This window comes from Barbus barbus (genome assembly GCF_936440315.1).
Source record: "Barbus barbus genome assembly, chromosome: 31".
NCBI lineage: Eukaryota > Metazoa > Chordata > Actinopteri > Cypriniformes > Cyprinidae > Barbus > Barbus barbus.
Window position 1 is genome coordinate 7,693,936 of NC_136759.1, and position 22,743 is coordinate 7,716,678.

The 22,743-nt window shown below is 34.0% G+C and overlaps 1 protein-coding gene across 2 annotated transcripts in view; it reads right to left on the reverse strand.

The window, feature by feature from the left end:
• Positions 1–22,743, reverse strand: part of dgkb (diacylglycerol kinase, beta) — a 49,951-nt gene that overhangs the window by 21,615 nt on the left and 5,593 nt on the right. The window contains exons 3-21 of one of the 2 annotated variants that reach the window (XM_079387716.1): positions 21,963–22,088; positions 19,806–19,882; positions 19,560–19,580; positions 19,317–19,467; positions 18,785–18,925; positions 18,139–18,188; positions 17,381–17,455; positions 17,158–17,277; positions 16,370–16,487; positions 15,832–15,920; positions 15,417–15,533; positions 15,231–15,329; positions 15,034–15,132; positions 12,989–13,062; positions 11,192–11,266; positions 8,618–8,703; positions 7,125–7,214; positions 6,692–6,852; positions 1,782–1,846 (exon numbers count right to left, since the gene is read on the reverse strand). In XM_079387716.1, coding sequence (XP_079243842.1) covers positions 1,782–1,846; positions 6,692–6,852; positions 7,125–7,214; positions 8,618–8,703; positions 11,192–11,266; positions 12,989–13,062; positions 15,034–15,132; positions 15,231–15,329; positions 15,417–15,533; positions 15,832–15,920; positions 16,370–16,487; positions 17,158–17,277; positions 17,381–17,455; positions 18,139–18,188; positions 18,785–18,925; positions 19,317–19,467; positions 19,560–19,580; positions 19,806–19,882; positions 21,963–22,032 — 1,778 coding nt within the window. In that variant the 5' untranslated portion in view covers positions 22,033–22,088. Of the gene's footprint in view, positions 1–1,781; positions 1,847–6,691; positions 6,853–7,124; positions 7,215–8,617; positions 8,704–11,191; positions 11,267–12,988; positions 13,063–15,033; positions 15,133–15,230; positions 15,330–15,416; positions 15,534–15,831; positions 15,921–16,369; positions 16,488–17,157; positions 17,278–17,380; positions 17,456–18,138; positions 18,189–18,784; positions 18,926–19,316; positions 19,468–19,559; positions 19,581–19,805; positions 19,883–21,962; positions 22,089–22,743 lie in introns of those variants that run through there. The other variant, XM_079387717.1, reaches the window with a different exon arrangement.

Consider the following 22,743-nt stretch of genomic DNA (forward strand, 5'->3'; position numbering starts at 1 on the left):
TTAAGATGTGTCAGTGTCAATTAAAAAAAAACCTCCAGTACCATTAACTGTAAGCGAGATATGCTTGCCCTTTGCTTCACTAATATGATGATAAATTAAAACAGCTATGTATTTGTAAAAGATAAAGGTTCCTAGAAAAATCCAACAAAAATCTGCAATACCTTCCTACATCATACATTATTGAGGGAGAAAAGATACTATGTAATAGAAAGATCTAAACCCATTCTCTCATGTGAATTATTTAGCAAACTCAAATAACAGATGGTATAATTTTCTTAAAATATCTTAATCATTATTCAAAAGACACAGTGGCATTAAACAGTTCCTGTACACATGCTTTTGTGTGATCAGAATCCGTTTTGATTCTTTATACGTCTAACACGGATCTGAATCAACATCAACACAGTCCTATAAACAAAGGCATTTGTGTCTTCTGACTCCTCACCAATCCTTAATTCCTGAAATTAAAATGTTATCTGCTCACCAGGTTTGAAATATAGGACCGCACGTAAAAAGTATAATTATCATTTGATTATTAAAAGACTCTCCTGAAGGTCTTATGTCATCACGGTGATGGAAAAATGATGTCAAACTACCCAAGCAAATTCAATTACCCAACCAATTACTCGGCTGCGTTCGTACTGACTTATTGGGACATTAAATATTAATGGGAGCATAGATATCAAATTTGCTCATCATTAGAAGGTGCACGCATTGTGGGCTAATCACAGATGTTCCACATCACTCAGATCCTTTTAGCAAAGAATAAAGCACTCCAGCACAAAGGAGCACCTACATCTGTTGCTCAACTGTTCATAAAGGTCCTAAAAGAACAGGTTTTTATGAAGTAAATTATTTTTGTAAATACATACATGAGTAAACTTGGCTCACAATGTTACTCCAATAGCTATATACAATAAAGTAAAGGTGAAGTGTATCATTTCTGTGACACTGGCATGACTAAATGCAAATATTTCCAAACAGGTTTTCTGGTCATCTATTGGTCAGACAAACAGAAAGTCCCGCCCCAAACTCACGCCATTGATTGAGCCAGGTGCTGTTGTGTCAGGCCAATGTTTTAAAAGTACCATAGAGCCACAGTGATTTCAGGGAAGCCAACCTATAAATACCTTATTTATATAGCTGTACCTGAATATTAAGCCTTTAAAAAAACAACTATGATTGTAAAAAATATGTATAATATTCATATTATGAGTGATCAATATGGGCTTTTAAAATAGTTTTAAAAACAGTTTTAATATTTTTTTTATTACAGTGGCTATATTACATTTTCTGGTAGGAATGGAGATTTATTCTTGACAAAAAAAAATTATATGTATATGAGTGTGTATTTTTATACAATAAAAATAGAATTAGGGGGAATCAATAAATTATGACTAAGCCTATATGCAGTGCATGCTGCAAAAAACAATACTTTGTCTTTTTTATATAGGCTACATTATTTTAGATATGCTTGTGTATATGTTTATATATGAATAATTTAAAATATTGGTTGTATCTCTTTCTCTCTGTATATGTACTTGCTGGGTAGTAACTGATTACATGTAATCTGGATTATGCAATCAGATTAAAAAAAATTAAGCAAAGTCTCAAAAACACACCTGAGGGGAAAGGAGAGTTATCGAGGCATTAACTCACTGTAAACCTAGCAGGCACGCTGGTGATCTTACAGATTGAGATGACAGCCAATACAGTGGGAGTTAAGATGCAGTGTTGGTGAAGTGTTTGGTGTTAACACAGAGATAGAGAGCGAGCGGTACCTGCTGTTAAACCTTTCTGGATGTTTCTCTCTCATAATGTGGAATCGATGAGCGATAGATGCATCCTGCAAAAAGGAGAAAAGGCAAATCAGATCAGGTTTTTATGCACACCGATACACCATCATCGCTGTTTTGCGAGCTTCTGACAATGGTTCGTTAGGAGCCTTTGACATATTACACTCGTGCATCAGATTCTCTCATCATCCTCTGTGCATCTGGGTCTTAAAATCTTGAATTTGTCAAAACAGCTGTGTGAAGATGAAAAGACAACAGATTGAGGATTGTATTGAATAGTTTCATGATGGTTTTATCACGGACCATTAGCTATAAACAAAAGCCCCGCGTCAGAGACGTCGCAGACAGAGACGTGTTTATTTTAAAACCAGACAAAACTCTGACGACAAAAACTAAATTCCTTCCCCCACACCGAGCTCCAATTACGGGCCTGATCGCCCTTCCACATGACTGGAAATGTATGTGTGTTAACAGATAAGGTGTTTGCGATTCTTTGCTGGGGTTCTAGCCAATGATGATGAGTATTGACATGAGGACTGAACACGTGGTTCAGGCTAATTAATCGCACACACATACACGATACTGCGGCTCTGCTGGCGCCCGTCACAGGTACTCTGACATCTGCGGTTAGAGGTTCAGATGCACTTGTGTGCGCTCTGTTTGCATGTGTTTTGTGTAGTGTAAATGTTTTGTTGCTCTGGTGATGTATAGAAATGGTGGCTGAAATGTAAAGTGACTATATGTCCTGATTGAGGAATGTAGCTTCTGAAGGCCTGATCATTTGTCAGGATGAAGAGGAGAAGCATGACTAACATGACGCTTTTATACACAATATAGAAGATATACATTCTTCATTCAGCAGAATTTCACAGCTTGCCCCCCATTATCAGCAAAAAAAAGTAAATATCTGGCCACGAAACTGCTGACATATTATAAAGATGCTGCATACTTGCAGTTTTGTGCAACATGGCACAAAACTACTGGACCTATGATGAAAACAGGCAAAAGGCACATTTTCTGACAATTAGTCTGTTACACAAAACCATTTAAAAAAAGAAAAAACATCTAAGAAACACAGGAAAATGGAATGAATATTGAAATGAAATGAACAGAAACGTAAGCATTCCACTTTAGCAGTATTCTACCAATACAGGTTTTATACTTTGTATTTTTGCTAAAAAGGCTTAAAAATGTCTCACTGCATTCTCAAAAAAAAAAAAAAAAAAAAAAATAGACAGAGCACACAATGTGTGTGTGTGTGTGTGTATATATATGCTCTCTATTAAAAGTTTGGCTTCCTAATTTTGAAGTAATTATTTTTCCTGCTAAAGATGTGTAACAGTCAATCTTTTCTTTATTAGATAGTTTAAATTGTTTTGATTTGTTTACATCAGTCAGGGTCTTGGACTATAATTATTATATTGTTTGATTTAAAACAGTTCAAATGCCTTGTGACCTTTTTCAGGAAGAAAAACATGATTTTTAATACATGCCAATTCGGTTGAATCATCAAAGCAAATTATAGCAATATTAATTTAGGATTATAGAAACGGTTACTACTGATAACTAAAACTAAATGTAAAATAAAAAATAAAAAGCTTTTAAAAAAGTAATAAACAAAATAAATAAAGTTGTCATGTCTCCTTTTCATTTAGTTTAATTTGAAGTACGCAAAATAAATAAATCAACTAAAACTTAAAACTATGCAGACATTTCAAAAATATAATAAAAATTCAACAAAATTACTAAAACTTTAGAGGTAAAATGAAAAGAAATATAGAAAAATTAAATCTTTATTCTAAATATTAACAAAAAAAAGTGTCCTAAAATAGCACTGTATAGAGTTCAAAGGTTCGCAAAAAATTTTCCACAAACAGGTCATTTCCACCTGACTAGGTATATTCGGGAGAAATAAAGTATGAGAGAACTTGGGTGTGCTCAAACAGAGATTAAAAAACTTGCTGAAACTTTCTTCTTCCTCTAAGAGGGCCTCCCTCTCTTTTCCCCCAAGCCCCAAACACACTGTTAGGACCATTTGTCCAATGAAACCACCTCCACACAGAAGACCCCCTGCTAGCTCACCGCTTAAAAAGTCTAGTGTAAGCCAAAAAAATCAATTCCTTTACTGTTGACATCTTTTAAACCCGCCGTTAGTTGCAGAGCAAAGGGAGGCCCGTGGTCCCACCAGTCTTGGTTTTCTTCAACCCAGAACAAGAAGAAAGGTAAAATGACAGGTGTATCTAAAAGATTGTATTGCTCTTTTCTTACAAACTGCACAATAAATAAAAACATGAGAGCAAAGGCGCAGTCTCCCCTCGGCCTGGCTCTGGTTTGATGCCTGGCGCTGAAACCAAGGCGCTTTCAGAGACGTCATCGTATCCGGCGTCCATGAGAGAAAGAGAGAGAGAGCAGATTTCCTTTCATTGACTCTAAAGTCAAAGTTGCAGCAGTCAGTCACTTGCTATCTTTCATCTGCCGTTGTCCACCCCTCCCCGATAATTACCACTGCAAAACTCTCGTGCCCAAATTAATAAAGGGACATGTGTAATGTTCTCTCATAGTTCACCATTTAGTCCAATTACGGCTTGTCCAGGCAGATGATGTGCCTTCAGCGGGAGAGTAATGACTTTGACATGAGCGCAGGGTCATTAGGAAACAGACTACATTATCTTAGGCGATCCTGTGTGATTAGGGACTGTCTCTAGCTTCTGGCTCTGACCGAAATGATAACACCCCCTGTCTAACGGAGAGGGATATTTCAACTTTGGTATTTAAATGGTACCTAATTACCCAAAATATCACTTGACAGGGTGATCAGTCAGTGAGACAAGCGGTAATATGAAGAACAGCTTTGATTTGAGAGTTTTTGTTGATGCGTTACATTTGTTTTACCAATCCTGTTGGTCCTTGGATTTGACTCATTTTTTGAAAAAGTATTTTGTATTTTGCTGTATTTCTTCCAGGTTATTTATCAGGCTTGCTATGAGAAATAATTTTTTTCTTTTTCTTTTTGCAGTGCTAAAGTTTTCTTTTTGACAGGGTTTCTTAAAAAGCATTTAAAAGGTCTTAAATTGGAGCAGAAAGTCTTAAATTAATTGAAATTCATTAAAGGTTGCATACAATGGTGATATTTTAAGTTACAAATATGTGCAATGATGCATATTCTGAGCTCATGTTAATTTAGACCTAAAAGTTCAAGTTGTTTAGAAGCTGTGGCACAGATATTGATGTAAATGTCTTAAATTACCCCTATCTGTTAAAATGTTCTTGCACCATCTTGTCTGGCAGCAGCTGCATTTGTTGGCTGTTTTGTTCCTAGAGTTCATATACATAATTATGGAAGACATTGTTTTCCATTTGCATAATCTGCAAAGTAATTATGAGCACGACTTGCTCTGTAATCTCTATTGGTTTTCAGTTGTTTTCAAAAGGAATTTGTGTTTTCTTGTCAAATGTGATAGGAAAAATATCACTTGATCCCACTGAGATTTACACTTCTCTATAATCCAAACAAACAACTAAATTTGTCAACACATTGAAAATTTTATTTCATTAACACAGTACTGAATATATTACTGCTGAATAATTAATGAGACAGAGATCGATCTATTTATAAATCAGTTTACAACATGTTTATAGTTTTATAGTATGCATAAAAGTATGTATATATCTATATGTAATTGAAAATTAAAAACATTTTTTTTTATTATTATTAAAAAGATTTTATATACATACAGTCGTGCTCATAAGTTTACATAATATTACATCGCAGAATGTGCAAAATGTAAATAAAACAAAAGGCTATAATGGAATTAGAACCCTTTCCAACAGTCACTGTTGGAAAGGGTTCTAATATGCAGAAGATGCTGGAAAACCAAAGAATGTGCAGGAGCTGGAGGATTTTTCTGAAGAACAACTGGCAGTTGAACTGTTCAGGACCAACAAGGGACTCATGAACAACTATCACAAAATATAAAAACAGCCGTGGATCATCCAGGAAATGACGCATAGTATTAAGATTCAAGGGTATGTAAACTTTTGAATGGGGTCATTTTTATAAATTCAGTTATTATTTTGTCTTGTGGGGTATATGTAAATATCTATTATGTGAAATAGCTTATTCAGGACAGTACTAAATAAAAACTAACATGCAATTTTCATGATCCCTCTTATTTTGTTTCAGTTATTAACATTTGACTATCTCTCTGTCTATCTATCAAAGACTTGTTTTATGTAAAGGTGAACATGGGAATGTTTCATAAATCAGTACTTAAAGCCATCAATTCCCTTATTAACAAGATGACATTGACTAACATTTTTCCAAGCATGTCTCCCTCATTACAATTTCTTTTTTTTTGAGATGTGTACAAATCTAAAATAAAATAGAGCCGTCAAACCTGTAAATGTCAATTACCGTATTTCCCTTGACATTTTTGGATAATGGCTGACATGCGGTCGCCGTAATAAGCATCATTAGATTTCAGACGGCCCGAGATGCATCAACACACGACGTGTTTGATCGTCGTTCGGTAAGACAAGAGCCGTCTAACGTCTACAGCATATTTCATTGTCAATTGGCAAGCTTCACTCCTCACCGCAGTGATGAGGGATGGCTTTGTTAATGTAATAGATGCTCTTGGCATTTCAAAAAGCACTCAGCCCTCTTGATTAGCTCATTTAGTCTTATTACTTGGGGGCCTTATTCACTTCTTCATTCATAAACTCCGCTCACAGTCATCACATACTGTATCATGGTTAATAGACCAGACTAGCGCACCGGCCAGATGCGTATATGCGAGTCTCTCTCTGTTTATTGGGAGGGAAAGAGTGGAAGTATGTGGATTGTTAAGGAGCCCCAGGGGTCTCTACATGCAACTTTTATTCTTCAGACTCACCACGCCAATAGAGAAGTAATTGTTCACGATGCTGTACGGGACTGGATCTCCTCTTTCATCTTTGTCTACAGGAATGATGTCAATCTTCCACCTGTCCAGCATCACTTCAGGACTGTTCTCAATGTCCTTGAGAATCTGCAAAAGACTTTCTCCGTCGTAGCCTGAAAGCCAAAGGACACATTACAAGTTACTCCACTGAGGTGTTTCAGGTTTGGATTCATTGTGCTCCAGCTATTTATAGACAAGGAACTGATGTAATTGTAACATTTAGATGTAAGTAGCTATAAAACGAGTTAAAAAAACGGTGAAAATACTACAGTGATAATATGTGATAAGTTTCCCAGTGTGGCTCGCGGTGTGGATTTAGGCTTTAGGATTTATGCAAAATCTCATTTACAGCATCAAATTAAAATATTGAAATGACTTAAATTACCTCCACCCCAGCGCAAACACCTTGCAAGGTCATTTCCTGTGCCGAGAGGAAGTACACACACAGGGGGATTCTGTTCAAAGTTGGCTTTATCTAAGAAAAAGAACAGCACTTCAGAGAACAATAGGAAAAACAGAACATACCATGATTCCACTAAAGTTGCTTTGTAATGGCAGGGGGGAAAAATATAACCTGTTTTACCTTTGCTCCAGAAAATAAAGCAATAATAAATAAAAAGGGCTATTTATGGGAATTCAACTGTACTACACTCAGTACATAGTTTACATAAGAGTCAAAATCTGCTAAGGGGTAATAGTGAAAAGTGATTTTCTTCACCATCATTTACAACAGGATCTGCATTTTCATGGGTTTAAATAAAATATTTTTAAGAGACAATAAAATGCTACTTTGTGCATCAAAACCTCTTTTTTTGACATCTCCAGCATGTTTCATAATAACCAAAAATCAAACCATTTACACAGAACATTTGAACTAAAACCTAGATCATGTGAATATAAAAATATTAATGTCTGTCAAAAAAATAACATGCACAATAGTATTCATAATATAGAGGTTCAGGGAACACACACATTTTTTGGAAAACCCACAATACTACATCATCGCTTTCTGAGGAGAAGAACAACAACAACAATAGTAATGTACGTAGCACTTAAGTATAAATTTGTTCTTTACTCACTGAAATTAACAGGTTGTTTAAAAGATTAAAACAATGATCAAAGTTGAATAAAATATTGTTTCATTTTCCAATAAAAAATTAATTTTCAATTTTTTCATTATTTGTTACATTTAATTACCTCTTTGCTGATTTTGAGCCATACACATATAGACCATACCGACTACAGTACATATGTATATACACATGTACTGTATAATGAAATAAATGGTAATGTCAAAACTACAGTGGTTCTTTTCTAATACACTCCTCTGAAAGCATCCAGTCTATTACTCTGCCTTTGTTTTGATTGATAAAAAATGGAGGCAATTTTTGACACAAATAAAGGACTAAATGAGGACGCAGTCATCTAAAATAATCACCTGCAGAGACTATTCTTCAGATGATATAAGTAATATGCAATTTCTTGAAGAAAGATAATCATCCTATCTGCCCTGAAAATACAGGTACGAATGTAATAGCTTTAGTTCTGTGAAAAATAAGTATTTGACTATTTCAACAAATATAACTGTACAAAAGAGCCTCTGAAACAACAAGAAAAGCCTTTTTCGCAGTATTTCCTCAAGATGTCTTTATGTTATGAAGTTTACTTTAGCATGTTGTTTTTATTAAATCTAGAATGAAAACTTCCTGGATTTAATTTACAACATGGCACAGTATGGAAGCCCTGATCTATATGACTCGAGCTTATAATTGCTCTAAGAAATGACTCGGTCAACAAGAGGTCAAAGCAAACAAACAAGCACTATGTGGGCATCGTACAATTGTGTTGTACAACTCTGAACTTTTCATCTGAACTCACCTATAACATCAAGAATCCATCCAACGGTACCATCTCCACCACAGGCCAGGACTCTGAAATCTGGAACATCTCGAAAGAAATTTAAGCTGAAATAAAGAGCGTTTTCAGAATAAGTGTTAGAAAAGCAATTTAACCATATTTTTATACTTCTACAACTATTAAATACTGTATATGCATGTATTTAATGAAAGATAACCATGATTTATTAGACAATACACATAAAGAAACAGTAAAATAGTGAAATCTTTTTCACTGTATTGGATTATGAAAGAATCTTTTGTTTAAATAACTAATGCAAATCCATCTTTTGGAAAGCCAAGCCTGTTCAGAAGCTAATCAGATCTACCAAGACAATGTTCATTGCAGCCTCTTCCGTTCCTTCACAATAATAAAGCTCTAACTGCATGAAGGGACCTTACATAGTAGAATGGTGCACAAAATAAGACTCTCAATTACTTTACTTATTGGGACATGCAGGCTTGGCAAATCATATTAGACAGCAAAAACAGATCACATGAAGAAGCAACTTTGAGGATGTTTGAGTATGAAGAAACAAACACTCAATTTGCTCTAATTGTATTAGCAGGGTCTGTAATTGACAGACATCCCAGAGCTACGGCTGACAGTCACCTCGACAAAGCAATGTCACATTATCATCACATGACTACGCCAAGCTCATGTGTTATTTCAACAGATGTGACTGTGAATGCATAAAGTCAAAAGCTATCTTTTCCACCAGCAGAGAAACGTTAATACATAGGCTACACCTGACTTCAAACACCATAATCAATAGGTTCAAAGGCTGACAAGGTCACTAAATGGTGTCTGGAGAGCATCGCTCAGTGGGGTGCATTTATAGAAAATATTCCTACAAATATTCCTACACTAGAAAACATTCAAGTAAAAACTGCCAACTCTATGCATTGAGCTTCCAATAAGATGTTTGAATTGTGAATCGTTTGTTTTGAACTACTGATTTAAAATGCTAGGAATCCAATTACTCTAACTGAGATTTTGGTGAAAAATACGCTACAGTTCAAAAGTTTGGGGTTGGTAAGATTTTTATTTATTTATGTATGTATGAATGATTTATTAAATGTATGAATGCATGTATGATTAAATGCATGTATGAATGATATTAAAGTAGAAAACATTTATTTTAAATTGTAATAATATTTGACAATTTTATTGTATTTTCAATTGTTGTATTTTTGTTGTTTTATTGTATTTTTATTGTATTTTCAATAAAACAATAAAAATACAACAACTGAAAATACAATAAAATTGTGAAATATTATTACAATTTAAAATAACTGTTTTCTACTTTAATATATTTAAAAATGTAATTTATTCCTGTGATGCAAAGCTAAATTTTCAGCAGTCATTACTCTAGTCTTCATAAAGCTATTCATAATTTTTCTCTACCTCATATTGCTGCTATTTAAATACCCTGTACAACTTTTTTGCACATTCCTCTTATATTACTATTTAAGTCAACAACATACTGACCTGCACATTTATATTTTTTATTTTTATTTTATTTTATTCTTTTATTTTTTCTACTTTTCTTTTTCTTAATATTTGTATTCTATATAATTGCACTGTCTTTGGAGCGGACCTGACTTACATTTCACTGCTGGTTATACTCTGTATAATTGTGTATGTGACGAATAAAAATCTTGAATCTTGAATTCAGTGTCACATGATCCTTCAGAAGCCAATCTAATATGCTGATTTGGCTCTCAAACATTTCTTTTTTATTATTATTATCAATGCTGAAAAGTGTTTCAGTTCTTTAACTGCATTTAGAGTAGTTTTTCTTTCTTCTTTTTTGCCCAAGACGCATAAATGCATTTATAAAAATGCATTTAGAATCATATCACTAATTGAATCAAATCAATTAATGAATCAAAATGAATCATTCTAAATTTTCCAAATTTGAATAAAAAACCAACAGTATGAACAGTGACTGGAATCGATTCACTGTCTACCTACCACTGTTTTCTTTATTGCGCTTTGAAATTCCTTTTTCAAAATAAAGTCTCATTGAGTATTGTCACAACCCTCACGGCTGTGCACTTAATTCAAAAGTGACCACGTAGCTGGCATACTAATAACTAATTCAGTCAGTGATCACAGAGCCGCATGGTTGCGTGCATTTGATTGACACCAGCGATGGTATGCGTGATCACACAAGGCCCTGAGAGCGGCAACACACTAACACTAACATGAATCTATTATTACCAGCTGACTGTCAGCACTGGAGACTTCCACAGTCTGGCTTTGTTCTCCGTGGTGTTTGTGATGGCGGATCTAACCCTTTAATATTGTCTACATTTACAGCTAAGATGCAGAGCGAGATTGTCATGCATGAATTAGTGCACTTTATTATCAAGCGGTGTCTGCATATACAATGTATTGTTAACGTGGGGTTGTCAGAACTTATATGATCATAAAGCGAGAATGTGGCACAACAATATGTTTCCCAGAAAGCTAGACAGCGGGGAGCTAAATGCTTCTGTTAGAATAATAAGAGAAAAGCCTCTCTGGAGTGTCTGGAGAACTGTCACTCACCCAGGCATGGGGCCGTTCTTGGCCAGGTTGTAGACTTGACGGGGGTTCAGGAGGTACTGGAACTTTCGGAAGATCCTAGATAGGGCAGAAGTTATATCATGTTAACTATATAAGTACATTTACATATTTATGTGTTTAATAAAAATACCCTGCAATTGTACTTTTTTGTATACTTAAATTCTTCTAAATGGGAACAACTAATTTTGTACTTAATGCACTTTAATTGTATTGAGGTCCAACTAAAGATATACTAATGATTGTGCTAAAGAGGAACTATTGCATGTATACTTCAGATACACTTTAAAAATCTTTAATCTAAAGACTGATATTATACAGAGATCATACAATCCTCATCTATAGTGACATTAAAACACATTTTAGGCTTAATATTAAGAAATGTGCATTGTGCAATAAAGAAATACCAATGTTTAAATATAATTTTATATCAATACATCTTACGTGATATGTCAATAAATGTGTTTATGGATTTGAAGTATATTTAGTATGAAATAAATATATTTGAAATAAATTACGGCAAAGGTTTTTTCTTTAACAATGATCAAATGTTCTAGACAAATCAATGGTTAGGAAAAAATGTCAATAAAGTCACTTTTTTAACATCTGTTTAAAGATGATCTTCTATAAACTGGTAAAAAAAATTATTTTATTGACAAATATTTTCAAATTGATGATTTTTCAAGTAAAATCTCCTAATTATATTTATTATAATTATTATTTACTTTTTATTTATTTAATTATTTATATGTTTGGAACATTTATTTGTTGTTGTTGTTATTTCTGGTTTCTTTTTGTTTTCACTAATGTACAGTGTTATTATTATTTTTCAGGATTCTCTTTACCATTAAATTAACAGTGAAAAACAATAAAAGTACATTCCCACAGCATGATTATATTTTATTTAAATAGTTTTGTTTCTTCTTATTTTATCACTAATGTACATTATGGTGTTTTTCTGTCAATATTTAGTTGATGTTTACTGCATTATTTCCGTGTCATGTGTCTTTTGTTTTCGTGTGTATGATCCTGTGCAATGTTTCAAGGACAGGCCACTTACTGTGTGATGAACTCTGATTTATTATGTGGCTTTCTATTTTACCACCTGTATTATTATGGTTATTATCAATACAAGCATAACGATTTTGGTCATTCAAGTTCAAGTATTTTGGTAGTTCATTTTTGGTAGTAAATGAACATGCTAGTTTTTTTTTTTACTTAAATAGATAGTTTTAAGGCACCAATATTCCATCCATAATATTTTCACAATGAATTTCTGGCAACCACAGATGCCATTTTTGTACATAAATTTAACAGGATATATTTTACAGTGATTTTTTTTTAATAAGAGATGGATGTGGTTGGATGAATTCGCAATAGAAACTAAGGATTTTGTCATTAATATTAGCTATTACAAGACATTAGCTATTCAAGAAATACTGGTGATCATGGCCATCTCATCCAATATTGTCCATCAAGAGGAACTGAAATCTGATAAGGATCTTTAGGATGCCAAAAATGGATTGAAAATTGCAACTGATTTGATTAGATCCTCATTTAGGTTGCCAGAAATGGATGTGAAACTGTAGTTGTAACTCAGAGAAGTTTCATCTACAATCTCGAACACATTCAGTGCATTGCTAATTTGACTGAAACTGGTGTCAAACAAACTGTAGTGATGGATAAATTATGCAGATTGATTCAAAGACAGTAAAAATGCTATATGAAAATATTGATGTGTAAGTTTCTTACTAAAATCTGACCATCTTTCACAGATCTCACCTTTCCCCTTGTTTGCCTCCACTTTTAGGGTTGACGAAAACCAACAATGGATGAGTTCCTTCTAATGGAGTAATCTACAGATTAAAATGAAAAATTTTTTTTTTTACATATCCTAATCTAGAAACATTTTACGAGAATTTAGCTTTTAAATCAGCTGTTGTGCTTTATGATTCCATTTTTAATGACCAACAGAGAGCATAAAACATCCTTAAATTCACAAATTTACATTTAGTAATACCATGCATCTCAGAAAATGTATTTATTCTTCAACAAAGGTTTTTCTTAACATTTTCTTCACCACCTGAACCTTAATTTTCGGTGAGCAATGTGATAATTCTCTCTCCATCCTCTCATAATTATAAAACACAGTTTAAAATCACATTGACGTTAATCGAGTCTGATCTGCTCAAAAAGATCTCAGAATAACTCTTCAGTCCAAAAAAAGCGTCTGTGATGCACTACCCATGCAAAACCCCACATCATGAGACGCAACTGGCAAAGCTCAGTAATCAGCTCCATTTTTAGTCATTAATGACAGTCTTTGACCATGAGTCACTTTTCTGCATGGATGCATGATGATTGTGGGGTTTTGGTGCGGACGACGCACGCACAAACTAATCCAGAGAGTGTGAGTCGTCTTCCGGTGAACAGTGACACAGATGAAGCGCTTAAAACAGGACCCATCGAAACAATCCCAGCAGGCCCAGGTGAATTAATGAGCCGCCTGTCCGGTGACGAGTGATCCATTACTTCCTCTAATTATAAATAATAATCCTGATTATTACATTGGTTAGCCGCCGCCAGCCAAGATGGATGACCCAGGACATGATTCGTCTTTTTTCGTTCTGTCATTACTATGCTCAGACAACACCCAATCACAGAGGGTCACTGCTGCCTAGAAGTGTGATTTTCAGATACAATTGTAATTTTGAGCGAAACTTAGTTGATGACTCACCAGGAAATTAATCGTTAACATTATGTTAACAGATTTTTTATTTGTATACTTATATTTTAGAACACTTGGGGCCTGTTTCATAAAACAAGTTTACCAAATAAGCCAGGTTTATTTCAGTTAGTCTGATTTATCGCCAGTTGATTTGGTTCAAAATAAATCAGACTAACTGAAATAAGCCTGGCTTATTTGGTAAACTTGTTTTATGAAACAGGCCGCTGTTTTTATACTGCATATCATAATGTTGTAATGCCTAGATTCACTTGTTGCATTTAAAACAATTATTTTAGTCGTTAGTGTTTATTTTTAATTAATGTATTTTTGTGTTTTTCATTATTTTTTAAAACTAATTTATTTAGACAAAATGCAGAATTTAAATATAAACTTTTCTACAGAAGTGCATCAGCCTTATTAAATAATTACAAATAATTAATAATGCATAATACATAGATAAATATATAGAATAAAATTTGTGGGAAAAAATGGTAACACTTTAGTATAGGGACCAATTCTCAATATTAACTAGTAGCTTATTAGCATGCCTATTATTAACATATTGGCTGTTTATTAGTACTGAATAAAGTAAGTGCTAATAAATTCTGCATGACCATATTCTACATCCCTAATCCTACCCAGAACCTAAACTTAACAACTACCTCGCTAATTATTAATAAGCAGCAAATTAGGAGTTTATTGAGGTTGTTAATGTTTGTTAATAGAGAGAATTGGACCTTAAAATAAAGTGTGACCAAAAATTTATATCAGTGCATCTCTAAAAATGTCATTTTAAATCACCTTTTGTCTACACTAGCTCATTTAAATGGTGTATTGAGAAATTCTAAAAGATCACATATTCCATATTGTCCCTAATTTATATGAGATGATCATAAAAGATGCATGCATGAAAAACATAAAACTAGCCAAGTCAACTCCCAAATGTATTTCATATCAATCATGTATTTTGCCTGATAGCATTAGGGACTATTAGATTCACTAAAGCATTATGTTATTTTGTTTGATTCCATCTGCAGGAAGTGTACCCCTGGGACTTCCTGTTTTTAGCAATATCCGACTATAAGTGTGTGTCATTCACCTGTAGCCCCTGTCCATCCACTGATACTGAATTGGTCCTTTGTATTTTCCCCCGGCCTCCTGATTGGCTGGAGTCTTTTCTCAGAGTGGACTGTCTCTCCTGCAGTTAAAGGTCACATGTAAAGGTCTAAAAAAAGCTGAGCTTTATATAACAACTGAGTCCCAAAATAACATACGAAAAGAAATATGACATATTACCAGTACAACAGGGCATATTGTGTTTGGAGGAAGTATGTGATCTCTCAGTGATCCGCAGTCACATTCGGGTTTGACGTGAGAAGCGCACTTGTTGTGTAGCTGCAAGACAGAGAAGAACCTAACTTTAAAACAGATCAGATAATTCATCGATATTTATTTAATAATTAAGAATACTGATAAACTCACAGTAATCTGGCACCAGACACAGTGAAGGCCTGTAAGACCCTGATAACACTTGATAGTTTTATGACACTTATCGCACTTGCTCGGACAGTTTCCCTCAACCCAGAAATGATGCATAAGCTATTAAAAAAAGCTTTTGTTAACATGTAAAAATGCAAATAAATGCACATATAGAGAAAGAGAGAGAGAGAAGAAGAAAGAATATACAGGCATATCACAAATGAGCATAGGCTTTGATTACGACTCATCATTGGTGTATTCAGGTCCCTGTTTAAACCAGGTTAATCATGTAATTAGCAATGCTTAGAGAGAGAATTTCTTTCTAATTTCATTAGCTGAAAACAAGTCCTTGCTCTAAGCCTCGTGAAGCATTGGTGATCCAAGCGTGCTGGTTTTTAAACACTACAATTCGACGCACCTCTGTGTTTTTCTTAGATTTGACGTATGTTTTGATGCAGGACAGGGGGGCTCGAGCCACACATCTCTCGTGAACGGTGTACTTACAGACTATAAAACAGACACAGAAAATGTATTCATAGTGTAAAGTAAAAATGTTTTGATCATTTGTTTTTAGTATCAGTTTTTATAATTTTTAATACTTTAACATGTATTTTAATTAAATGTATTACTATTATAATGTCTACAGTTGGTTATTTAATGTCAGCATTTATTATTATATTAATTTATAACCGCATTATAAAAACATAATACTTCACCAAAGTACAAAAAATATAAAAAAATACAAGCATTTGAAATTGTCTTATTATGACCTTTCAACCATCTTTAATTCTTTGAATGTCAATGTTTAAAGATGAGATAATACATTAGCTTACATTAGAAAATAAATTAATTAGATGATATTGACTTGTATTTGTCCATTTGCACTTACAGCATAAGGCACAAAATGATAAGTGAACAGATTAGCATAATAAATGAAGTTCTGGTGCTGGACTTACAGGAGCAGCAGAGGCCTTGCTTTCCAAATCCAACCAACATATTCAGACAAAGGTTACAGTATGCAGGTTTACTGAAGTGCTTCAGTCTCCACACATGCTGCCCATCATCCTTTACATTCTGCAAAACAGAGAGAGTGAAAAAGATAAAGACAATAGCGAGAGAATGAGAGGAAGACAGCTATGAGGACTTGACAGGGATAATACAACTATGACAACTGTGATGAAAAACACTACAGCAAATTACATAAAGGGTACTCTGGAATCCCGCTGAGACAAATGCAGAACTTGAAAGGAAAGGAATATGTTTTGAAAAATGTTGAATCTGCATCTTTAACAATCTGGATGACATGCAAAATAAATCAAGGCACTAGACTACTAGTGCAGCCAAAAAGGCATTTAAAATTAGTCAAGGACTCCATCTAGTGGGCAAACAGAGTGTAACATCTCAATTTATCAACAATGATGTACTGTTTCTGTTCTTTTGGTTTGGATGAATGGACAAGATGGGAAAATAAACACATCGGACAAACACATAGAGGCCCAGTTTCACAGACAGGGTTTAGTCTAAGCCATAGTTCAATTAGGACACTTAAGTATTTTTATTAACATGCCTTATGAAAAACATTACAGGTGTGCTTCTTAAAACAAAACAAAGCCACTGATATTTTAAGATCAGTCAGTGCAAGTTGCTTTCTGTTGAAACAGCTCAGAATTTCATTTTAGTATGGGACTAGGCTCAAGCCTTGTCTTTGCAACCGGAGTATATGTAAAGCTTAATTGATAATCACAGTTTCAAGTCCCAGAAGTACTAGCAGAGGAATAGTGGTCAGGCCACCCTGGACCCACTCTTCAAGAGAAACCATCCCGTCACGGTCATAGTCGATCTCCTGCATCATCTCCTCCAGAATCTACACCCCAAAACCAATGATGTTAGACATGTTAATTATTATAAAAATATGATCAAATTTGGCACACACTGTCTGGCCACGGTCAAATTCAAGTTCATTTTACCGGCTTCAGTTCTGTGATGTCCCACTCCAAATACTCCGCAACATGCATCATCTGAGAGATAATGTGCTCCAGTTCCTGTTCAAGAGGAGAAGACATTTTCTGCACAACATCACTGTAACTCTACACAAAGACCTAGTGGTGGGATCCTGAATCCTGCTACATCTACCTTTTTGTAAAAAGTTTACTTCCAACTTCCAACAGGATTATTTATTTCTTCTACTTGTAACATATACACATATAAACGCGTATAAATGTGTATTTAAATACACACATATAAATGTGTCTGTGTGTGCTATGTGCATATATTATATAATAATAAAAAAGATTACTGGAGAACATTTTACTGTAAAATATTTTTTATATATATTTTAGACTTTATATTGAATTACATACGAGTAATTAATCTACTTCAAAATTTCATGCGTGTTACTTGCCATTTTTTAATTCTTTGTAAAGTTTCTAGCAATTTCTGTGAAATTTACAAGCAATTTCTACCACGATTTACCAAATTTTTACACCAAATCAGTATATACATTAATTATAATTTTGTTTATCTTGAGATGTCTCATCCTGAATCTGTCCTTTTTATGAAAAGCATGTATAAAACTAAAAATTACAGACAAGTCTTGAAACAAATTTGAACAGAGAAGAGCGAAATTAGTAAATGCAACCAATCCAGCAATGAACCACCAAGGTGGCGTTTGCTGTTAATACAACAATAATAAACCAGAAAGATTGCTGGAAAGATGAAGTCTCACCTTACTGTCTAAAAACCCGTTCCCATCTGTGTCGTAAAGGCGAAACATAACTGTGACAGAAATAATTAATAATGAAAGTATGAAAAAGAGAAAACACTGCAGATTCAATACAAAGATCATTTCTGCATCTAAAAGGGTAACCTGATAAGAAAATGGCTCTGTATTCTCAAAAAAAGGATATCTATGGAAGAAATCTCACAATTCAGAGTGCAATCTTTTCTATGAGGCATTATAAGTAGGTGTAGCCATGAAAACCAGCAGCTCAGCCAATGGCAGATTCAAAGACAATTCAATCTGAACTAGCCCATCACTGATGTTTTTCATTCAAACAGTTTGTCATTTCTTGCATAATAGCATCTCAGAGGCAGTATTAGACCTTAGCAAGAGGTTATTAGCATCTGAGCAGGCCATAGGAACAGGTTTCTGAACTAGCAGCCTGGAATTACAATCAGGAAACCATTACAGATGTGCCAAAAGCTACTAGTAGATGGCAGCACCGCCTCGTGTTTTCTCTATTATGAAAACCATTAATGAAACCAAAAGGTAGCTTCTTCAACACCATACAGGACTCGTAAGTGTACTGTGAGGTATTTTGAATAAAACTAGTAAATTAGTAGGAAAGGTACTGCATAGTAAGTGATCTTACATTCTAGTTTGTCTTCTGGTCGTCCACCCTCCAGCAGAGAGAGGTAGCAGATCATATCCTTCAGCTGGACTGAACCGAGAGCTTTAGACGGGGATGTTGTTACCTTTGGCGGCGTGCAGCTTCCCTTTATGAGTTTTAGACCTTGTAAACCACAAGTAAATTATGTTTAACATCACTTTTTGTGGTGTTTTCTCGCTAGAAATCCCTGGGAATTCCACATTTTTTTTGTGGACTGATATATTTTTTCAGGGTTCTCTGATGAATAGAAATCTCAAAATAAGAGCATTTATTTTAAATCTACATTTTTTGTATCATTATAAATGTCTTTACTGTCACTTATGCATCTTTTTAAAGTATTATGTTCTTTAAAAAAACTATTTAGTTGTAGTGTAAACTGACTTTACAAATGTCTTCTCTAAACTAAAGTAGTTTAGTAGTGGTTTCTTGATTAGATATTACAGTATATTTGTTTTTCACAAAAAAGTCTGAATGAAGGTTGTTCAGCCTGTGCGAATGGGCAGATTTAAATTACCCATGATTCTCTGCTTGTCTGTCATGGAGGGGCTTGGTTTGGGGTCTTTGTTGCAGAAACTGAGGAAGAGATGCTGGCAGAACTCTTCAGAAAGTTCACTCTCCAGGAAGGTCTCCATGAAAAGCTTGAAACCCTCAAAGTCAATTTCCTGCTAAAGGTGATTCACCCTGTTACTCGGTTAATATTTCATACTGACCAAATAACTGCGCAGCCAGGCTGTAAAACCATAAAATGACAATTTACCTGATTGAGGATTTCTGGCTTCTATGCAGCACAAACGACAAGTAAAAACATCTTCAGTAAATGGATGGCAAGCTTATGGAAACTGAAATGATTCCATTACCAAAAAGGAACATTGTATAGTTTAATGGCTCTAATAACCACTGAAATTAGATCATCATCATAACATTCGCACCAGTACAGCATTCTTAGCTCAGCATGAACATTGCAAAATAGTGTGCTTCAAAAGGCCATAAAGAGTTGCAATACCTCTTCAGGATTATACTTGGCCAGAATCCCATCTCCATGAAATTCCTGGAGAACATCTTTTAGTTTCTTAGTTGTATCTGCAACAAATGGGTGAAACAAAAGGAAGATACTGTAATAGTTAAGACAGCTTAAGAAACTTAAATAGATCTAGTTCAGGCATTTAATGGTCAATTACTTGTTGATGTGGTGAAAAAAATATTAAAAATGCATATCAGAGAGATAATGACCTGCATTTTTTAGGATGAACATTTTTGGAACTTCTATATTCATATTCATGCTTTTTGTGAAAAATATTAAGATATTTGGATATTCTTTGGACATAGCAAGGTTACAGTACTGTTAAAAAGTAAGATTTTTTATGTTTTTAAAAGAAGTCTTAGCTCACCAAGGCAATTTGTTTAAAATATAGTAAAAAAAATAAAAATAAATATATATATATATATATATATATATATATATATATATATATATATATATATATATATAGTCTTAAGTGTCACATGATTCTTCAGAAACCATTCTAATATGATTTGGTGCTCAAGAAACATTTCTTATTATCAATGTTGAAAACAGTGCTGCGTAATATTTTGCATTCTTTTTATTAAATTATTATTTTATGACTTAATTAAATCATTGTTTTCTTTTTGAAAAGGAAAAATATTTTAATGCTCTCAAATTTAATCTTTGTGATACATTTATGAAAAATGTTTGTCCCAATTTAAAAAGTCCTTATTCGTCAATGAACATGGACATTTTATAAAAGACAGGTTTTGAAGAACAAATTACTATGCCACCCTCCCTTCCAAACTTCAAACATAAAGTTTTGATTTAACTGGACATCTTTTCCCTCTGTTTTAAACAGCACTGATTCACCAGAGTGTATCTTTCAGTACAACCCGAATACCAGAAATGTTGAGGCGTTTTTTAAATTTGAATAAAATGCAAACTAAATGAATTTCAAATCACATGAGCCAATATTTTATTCATAATAGAACATAGATAACATAACAAATGTTTAAACAGAAATTTTACAATTTTATGCACAAAATGAGTTTATTTCAAATTGGATGCCTGCTACAGGTCAACTCATGTGATTTGAAAGTCTTTTAGTTTTCATTTTATTCAAATTTAAAAAACGTCCCAACATTTCCGGAATTGGGGTTGTAGATCAGATCATCTCTACCAGGAGTCCAATGATACTAGAGCTCACAACTTTCGAACCTGTGAGACAGAGAGAGAGCAGAGAGGTTTCATATCCCTCCTTCCTTTTCACTAATACCCCATATTGTCATACTGCGTGCTAGCCAATCAGAATGAGAGAAGCCCTGGCCTGGCACAGGAAACAGTGGGCTCTGCGGTATCAATTATTCAGATTACTCAATTAAATGCAGACAATCTCTGTTCTCTGCATACACAATGAAAGATCCTCTGGTTGACAGTTGATTTGTTATGTATGAATGCAGGTTTTAGGGTAATCAAACGGCACAAATCTGTATCTTCATTTTTATGTGGTTGGTTTTTGAATTGGTGTGTAATCGAATCCTTTATTATTATTATTATTATTATGTCAAGCAGATTTTTGCTAAAATAAGAGTTTTATCTCTTTATCTTAATGGTAAATGTAATAATTAATGGTGAAAAATGGTCTACTTTGACAGCAAACACTGGGCTTTTCTAACCGTTTCCTCAAAAAAGAGATTATAGGTGACACTTCATTCAGACTGACTCCCACTGCAGCATTAGCACTCAAAGGATTCAACGTTCATCATGGATGGATTATGTATTTAAGGGAATTAATAACTGTCAGTCAGAATTTTCTCTCCCCTCATTGTCTGGTACCAATTGGATTAGATTGAAGTCTCAACCTTAAGCTCCAGACAGGAAATGACATTTCCTTAAGTGACACACGCACAAATGCTGTTAAATGGTTCGATTATTATTCCAGTGAAATGGCAGCCTGTCAGCGTGTCTCCACAAGGATATTTAGCGGCTGGAAGATGTTCTATGCATCGAATAAACCATGAATTGAAACAGTATTATTTGGCACTTCCATCTCACAAATGTTCTTTAGGAAACATATAACTGAACTGAACCATAACTTATGGATTGATAAACAAATATTGTAAATTTGGAAGAATTGCAGAATAAAAGCCTTACATTGTGCATAGTCTTGAAGAAGAGAGAATTCATTTGGACTCAAAGTGACCCACTTTTCTTCATTCGACATGCTGTCTAGTGTTTATCTGCCTCTGTTTACATACATAAGATCCAGCAGCTCAGCCTCTGTGGAGAGAATGAGAAAACTGTCAATCATCTTTTAAATTTGACAAAACTCATCTTGTGTAATATAGCCTAGTCTAGCTTTATTTCTCATTTCATGTATACGTGTAAAGCCGTGTTTTCTATGTTAATACACTTTAAACTGTAATTTATTAATGGTTAAGATGAATTTTCAGCAGTCATCAGTCTTCAGTGTCACATGATCCTTTAGAAATCATTCTAATACAGTATGCTAACATGCTGATTTGGTGTTCAAGAAAATATTATCAATGTTGAAAACAGTTGTGCAGCAGCAGCTTAATATTTTGTGGAAACTGATCATTCTTTAATTAACGTATTCATTTAAAAAACTTACTAAGCCCAAACTTTTGAATGGTAGTGCACATAAATCTAAAAAAAAAACTCAAATTACAGTATCAGCAACATTTTTAGCTTAACATCCAGATATTTTTGACTTATTCAAGATAATATCGTATAAAAGAAAATACCAAGTTATAAGTGAGATATGAGTGAAATTAATAACTGGTATTTTGTGGAGACAATGTAGATTCCAAATTAATAATCTATTAGGGGAGAAAGTATACAGTTGCAGTTATACACTGATAAACTGATAATTATTTTAATATCACAGCCAATAACCGATAAATGGAAATATTAA